At 60.0% G+C, this 6,634-nt stretch overlaps 1 protein-coding gene across 1 annotated transcript in view; it reads left to right on the top strand.

Annotated features, from left to right (window-relative positions):
* Positions 1-201: 201 nt before the first annotated feature.
* The window catches only part of LOC104866634 (glutamate receptor ionotropic, NMDA 2C), a 10,461-nt gene continuing 4,028 nt past the window's right edge, over positions 202-6,634 (top strand). The window contains exons 1-11 of the mRNA XM_033767421.1: positions 202-314; positions 519-633; positions 1,317-1,528; positions 1,693-1,858; positions 2,060-2,213; positions 3,164-3,289; positions 3,626-3,855; positions 4,205-4,365; positions 4,837-5,024; positions 6,106-6,338; positions 6,553-6,628. Coding sequence (XP_033623312.1) covers positions 202-314; positions 519-633; positions 1,317-1,528; positions 1,693-1,858; positions 2,060-2,213; positions 3,164-3,289; positions 3,626-3,855; positions 4,205-4,365; positions 4,837-5,024; positions 6,106-6,338; positions 6,553-6,628 — 1,774 coding nt within the window. The remainder of the gene's footprint in view (positions 315-518; positions 634-1,316; positions 1,529-1,692; positions 1,859-2,059; positions 2,214-3,163; positions 3,290-3,625; positions 3,856-4,204; positions 4,366-4,836; positions 5,025-6,105; positions 6,339-6,552; positions 6,629-6,634) is intronic.

Here is a 6,634-nt window from a genome sequence, read left to right as displayed (position 1 = left end):
CTTGGCCCTGGGCGCCCACGGCTACCTGCGTCAGCACGGCGCCCTGCCTGCCCCCGCCGGGGACTGCCACAGCCACCTCGGGCCCATCGGTCCTGCCCGGAAGGCCTTCTACAGGTGGGCACCGGCACTAGCTGTGTGCCTGGGGTCATGGCATCTCTGCTGGGGATGTAGCTCACTACACAGGTTCTGGGTTCCATTGCTATGGCCCTGGGCGCCCACGGCTACCTGCGTCAGCACGGCGCCCTGCCTGCCCCCGCCGGGGACTGCCACAGCCACCTCGGGCCCATCGGTCCTGCCCGGAAGGCCTTCTACAGGTGGGCACCGGCACTAGCTGTGTGCCTGGGGTCATGGCATCTCTGCTGGGGATGTAGCTCACTACACAGGTTCTGGGTTCCATTGCTAGTATGGCAAGAAAAAAAAAACACAACAAATGTGTCTTGTTTTGGGTGGTGGTGGGCTTCCGGGTGCAGCCACAGGCTGGGATGTGAAGACATCCTGGCATCTCTTTCCCCTCATAGGCACCTCCTGAACGTCACCTGGGAGGGCCGAGACTTCTCCTTCAGCCCCGGTGGGTACCTGGTCCAGCCCACCATGGTTGTGATTGCCCTCAACCGGCACCGCCTTTGGGAGATGGTGAGAAGGGGGTGAGCCCGAGGGTCCTTGGCTCCTCTCGTTGGTCCCCAGTCCCACTTGAGCCCACAGCTGAGCAACCCCTGAACCTCCCCCACCGGGAAGCCTCCTGGGGCCCAGGGTGGGTGAGGCCCCAGCTCCCCTCCTCTGCAGAGCTCACCGAGCACAGGCCTGGCCCTGGAGGAGTAGCCTGCTCCGTGTGGACCAGACAGACACGCAGACAAGTAGGGCATGGGGAGATCAGTGCTAGAGTGGAGATGTGCACGAGATTCTTTGGGGGTGGACAGCGGGAGCAGGAATTAGTTCCGCCTTCAAAGGAGGGAACTCGGGGACGCTTCACAGAAGATGGGACATTCGAAGTAGGCCATGGAGGGTGAGTAGGAGCCCATCGGGAAAGGAAGCCAGCCTGCTATGGAGAGGGAGCATTTTAAAGTGTGTGGCAGGTGTATGAGAGGGTGCAGGTTAAGGAACTAGGCTGGGCTGAGCATGAAGGGCCCTGAGGCCACAGTACCTTTCTGGCCCATGCTTAGCACTTGCCCTGTTCTCCAAATGCCCCTGCCCCCGGCCCTCCTCTGCCCCAGCTGTTCCTAGGTGACAGGGAGGATTCCTGGCCATGGCAGACTGCACCTAGAGGCTGGGGGCAGCAGGGCTACAGGTCCCAGGCTGAGGCTTTGTGTCCTCTGCAGGTGGGGCGCTGGGATCACGGTGTCCTCTATATGAAGTACCCGGTGTGGCCTCGATACAGTGTCTCTCTGCAGCCTGTAGTGGATAGCCGGCACCTGACAGTGGCCACACTGGAAGAGCGGCCCTTTGTCATTGTGGAGAGCCCTGACCCTGGCACAGGTGGCTGTGTACCCAACACTGTGCCCTGCCGCAGGCAGAGCAACCACACCTTCAGGTCTGGTGTGATCTGGGTGCTGCTATGTGAGGGTCGGCTGTTGTGTGTCTATACCCTGTGCATGGGCTCCGGGGCAGGGTCTGCATGTCAGGTTGGGAGGAGCTGCCGGGGTTGCCAGTGACAGTGGACTCTGACTCCTGTGGTCTCTTGGGGTGGGGGCTCAGCAGTGGCGAAACAGCCCCCTACACCAAGCTCTGCTGTAAGGGCTTCTGCATTGACATCCTCAAGAAGCTGGCCAAGGTGGTCAAGTTCTCCTATGACCTGTACCTGGTGACCAATGGCAAGCACGGCAAGCGAGTGCACGGCGTGTGGAATGGCATGATCGGGGAGGTAGGCCTTCCCCGGGCTGGCCCCAGGCCCCTCTCAGGCAGGCCTGAGGGTGGGAAGAACTGGGCTCACCTGGGCTGCCAGTCCGGAAGGTGAGCTCTGAGGACCCCGGCAGGAATGACGGACTGCTGGTGGGTGCTGGCAGGGAGGGTGCTGGGAAGGACAGGAGAGAAGCCCCTTCTCTGACCCCCACCGGGCCCCCAGGTGTACTATAAGCGGGCAGACATGGCCATTGGCTCCCTCACCATCAACGAGGAGCGCTCTGAAATCGTGGACTTCTCTGTGCCCTTTGTGGAAACGGGCATCAGTGTGATGGTGGCCCGCAGCAACGGCACTGTCTCGCCTTCGGCCTTCCTGGGTGAGGCTGGGGGGCAGGATGGCTCCCGAGAGAGTTTGGGGTGGCCCTGGGGCTTGAGCAAGCAGCCTTGGAGACTGTGGGGCAGCCAGGGGAGGGTGGCTTGGAGAAGGAAGATGGGAAATTGGCCCTGGGTTCTGAGTCTGGATGGCGTGGGGAGAGTAGGCAGATCGTGGAACCCTTGTAAGGAACCAGGAACCTGGGCAGTGGGCTGGCTTCTGTGGCATGGGCGGGAGCATGGACGGGGAGAAGCTCCGAGGGAGGCGTGGAAGAGACGCCGGTGTCTCACTCGCTTTGGAGCTCAGTGGCGTTGTGCAGTCGGCCTGCTGTGCTAGGCGCCCCCTAGTTGCGGGAGATCCAGCCATGGTCCTTGCCTAAGTAGGGTGCCCAGGTGGGACATGCAGAGGGAGGTGGCGCAGAGAGCTGTGAGGACCGGGGTGGTGGTGGTGGTGCTAAGAACGGGTGAGAGCCCCCTGCTTGCTGGGTGGCCTTAGGCAAGTCACTGAGCCTCTCGGAGTGAGTTCCTCCTCGGCCACAGGGAGAAGAGCAAGTCCCACTTTCTAGAGTGATCTTCACAGTGTGGGAGCAAGTGCTCATGGCAGTAATGATTTCTTCCTCCAGGAGACTGAGACCTGGGGCCTCAGTTTCCACGCCAGCAGGATGAGTAGGACCTGACCTCAGAAGCTCTGACCCCAGGCAGAGGGACCCAGGATGAGGCAGCCGAGGGTGTGAAGAGGGAGGAAGTCTTCTTAGGGTGGGGGAGTGTGCCCGACTCAGGGCACAGGGAAGGCAGGAGACCTCCTTGGGCTCTCTGCTGCTCTGCTGCCTGAGGCCTCTTTGTCTCTATCCACAGGGCTGGCAGCCCCTCGTTTGACCTAGTGTCACCAGTCTCCACTGCGTGATGCCAGGCTGGTGGGCATCAAGGTCTCCGAGCTGCCTCCCTCTGTCCCCAGAGCCCTACAGCCCAGCAGTGTGGGTGATGATGTTTGTCATGTGCCTCACCGTGGTGGCGATCACTGTCTTCATGTTCGAGTACTTCAGCCCCGTCAGCTACAACCAGACCCTCACCAAGGGCAAGAGTAAGCTGTCCCCTGGGCCACAGGGCGGGGCAGGATGGAGATGGTCACTGATGGGGTCCCTGCCTAGGCTAGGGCTGGGACAGGAGTCCTCGGGTGGGCAAGAAGAGCCCAAGCAGTCGGGTGTGGTGGTGCACACCTATAATCCCAGCCCTCTGGGAGGCTGAGGCAGGAGGATCACAGGTTCTAGTTTAGCCAGGGCAACTTAGTGACTGAGTGAAAACCTATCTCAAATAAAGAAGGGCCAGGGATGTAGCTCAGTGTGAAGGCCCTGGATTCAATCCCCAGCATTGAAAAAAAAAAATTAGAGCTTGAGCATCACACCCTTTCACATCCCAGAGCCTGGGGGTCCATCCTTCACCATTGGCAAGTCCGTGTGGCTGCTCTGGGCCCTGGTCTTCAACAACTCGGTGCCCATCGAGAACCCCCGGGGTACCACCAGCAAGATCATGGTCCTGGTCTGGGCTTTCTTTGCCGTTATCTTCCTTGCCAGCTACACTGCCAACCTGGCCGCCTTCATGATCCAGGAGCAGTACATCGACACGGTGTCGGGCCTCAGTGACAAAAAGGTGCCAGGGCCATGGCTGGTGGAGGGCGGGAGGGACCCTGAGAGTGTGGACAGGCCTTGGGTGGGCAGACATGGGGCAGCTGGAATCTGGGGAATTTGAGTTGGAGGCTGGAGCAGGAAGAAGCTGTGGGGCCTGGCAAGGAAGGGACTGGAGGCAGCAGGTTGCTCAGTTCTGCCGACTGAGTGGCCTTGGGTAGGCGTCCTCCTGTCTTGGGCCTCAACATCCCCATTTGCAAAACAAAAGGGCAGCCAGGGCACTCTGACAATGCAAGTCCAGGGCCTGGGCCTTGGGGCTCAGGTGCTCAGAAGGTTGCGTGAAGGTGACAAATGGCTGCTACTCTCACCTGCAGTTTCAGCGGCCTCAAGATCAGTACCCGCCCTTCCGCTTTGGCACGGTGCCCAACGGCAGCACGGAGCGGAACATCCGCAGCAACTACCGCGACATGCACACCCACATGGTCAAGTTCAACCAGCGCTCGGTGGAGGATGCGCTCAGCAGCCTCAAGATGGGGTGCGTCCTCTGCCTCTGGCCATGTGTCTTCCTGCTGTGCAGCCTTAGTTTTGTCCCTTCTGGAGACACCCAAGGTGGGGACAGTGGGGCTGGGCTGCCTTGCAGGACTCCCAGAGAGGGTGTGACAGTCTTGGGGCAGAGTGGAGCTTGAAGGGCAGACAGATGCCCACCATGCATTCCAGAAACTCAGCTGTGGTGTTGGTCAGAGGGAGCCTTGGCCCGAGGTGGTGGTTGTGACCTTCTCTTGGCTTCAGGGACCTGAAGAGGCTGGGCAACGGGGACATTTGTCCTCTGGGGCAGAGTCCCTGGCCTCTCTGAGGAGAAGGGTGGGAGGGTCCTGGCTACAGTAGGACCCAAGGGCCCCAGAGAAGGCTCTGCCCACTTGTCCCTCTGCAGCAGTGCCCAGTAGGCTCGCTTGGTTTCCCCCTCACTTCCTCCTGGTCCCTGGCCCTGAGGACTGCATGTCCCCAGGAAGCTGGACGCCTTCATCTATGATGCTGCTGTCCTTAACTACATGGCGGGCAAGGACGAGGGCTGCAAGCTGGTCACCATTGGGTCTGGCAAGGTCTTCGCCACCACTGGCTATGGCATCGCCATGCAGAAGGACTCCCACTGGAAGCGGGCCATAGACCTGGCGCTCCTGCAGTTCCTGGGTGACGGTGGGTGCTGCTTCTGCTGGGGACCATGGGTTGTCTATGGTGGGCCCCAGAATCCAACATTAACAAGATCTCCCCTTCTCTGTGCCCAGGGCACTTGGGTAGGGAGAGGTTCCTGGGAGTAAGGCTGGGCAGCTGGGGTGGGCAGGTAGTAGGAGCAACTGGAAGGAGACCTGGAGGAGGGATTGGCTTGTTGAGGGGAGCAAGAGCAGGAGCCAGGGGAAGACAGGAAGGAGGCCAGGCCACGCAGTGGCTAAACACCTTTGCCCAGTACGGTCCCCCCATTTCAGTCTTGAGATTAGCTGGTGTAGTGCCAAGGACCTGGGTAGTCCAGATCGGAGGGTCAGGCTTGCCTTGGCAGCACGAGTGGTCCGGCCCAGCCTGCTCCTAAACTTGATTGTAGAGGGGCTCCACCCTGATTAGGTAAAACCTGTCTGAATTCCCAATGCCACATAACAAGGAGAGCAGACAATGTGGGTGCTGTGATCTCTGTGGCCCAGCTCCAGACGTGGCAGGTAGATGGTCAGTAAGTGAATGAATAAATGAATGGATGCTGAAATGTACCCAATCATCAGGCCTTTACTGGGCACACAGGTGCACTTCGCTGCGGGTAGCAGGTAGAGGGCCCAGAGGCTGCCACACCCCACCCTGTCCCACCCCCATCCTCCTCTCTGCTTTTCTTTCTCCTCCTCCTTCCTGTTCTTCCTCCTCCTTCTCCACCCCTTCCTTTTTGGAAGTATGGGGGAGGACAAGGGCCTTTGAACTGGGCAACATCCCCAACTCCTTTTTAAATTTTTAAAAATTTAAGACAGGGTATCACTAAGTTGCTAATTGGGCTTCCATTTGCAGTCCTCCTGCCTCAGCCTCCTAGAGTGCCAGGATTCCAGGTGTGCATGGCCACACCTGTCCTCCTTTCTTCCTGCTTGCTGTCTACCCCTTTCCATCCTGGCTCTACTGGGCTCCATCCCTGGGTGGTCTCACTTGAGAAACAAGGGCGTGGTAGGCTGGTCCCACATCCATCCTCCACCCAGGCTTGTGGGCATCGTTATGGGGTCTCCTGAGTGGCTGTGTCCCCCTGCCCCAGGAGAGACACAGAAACTGGAGACAGTGTGGCTCTCCGGGATCTGCCAGAATGAGAAGAACGAGGTGATGAGCAGCAAGCTGGACATCGACAACATGGCTGGGGTCTTCTACATGCTGCTGGTGGCCATGGGGCTGGCCCTGCTGGTATTCGCCTGGGAGCATCTGGTCTACTGGAAGTTGCGCCACTCGGTTCCCAGCACGTCCCAGCTCGACTTTCTGCTGGCTTTCAGCAGGGTGGGTGTCCTGACTGAGGTCCTGAGAGGTGGCATGAGGAGGCTGTGATTAGGACTGCGTCAGCCTGCAGAGGCTCAGATACCCACTTCACCTGCAAAGCAGACCGGTGCCTGGCACCTAGGACCTCACCAGTAGTTGCTTCTAGGACTTAGAAGGCTGAGGCTTGGGACGGGCGGGCTGCTCACGGCCGGCCCGTCTTCCCCTCATTAACCAGGGTATCTACAGCTGCTTCGGCGGGGTGCAGAACCTCGCCAGCCCCGCCCGGCAGCCCAGCCCGGACCTCACTGCCGGCTCGG

The sequence above is a fragment of the Fukomys damarensis genome, unplaced genomic scaffold (genome assembly GCF_012274545.1).
Source record: "Fukomys damarensis isolate Sample0158 unplaced genomic scaffold, DMR_v1.0_HiC HiC_scaffold_23, whole genome shotgun sequence".
Taxonomy (NCBI): Eukaryota; Metazoa; Chordata; class Mammalia; order Rodentia; family Bathyergidae; genus Fukomys; species Fukomys damarensis.
This window is presented reverse-complemented; position numbering and strand designations above follow the sequence as displayed.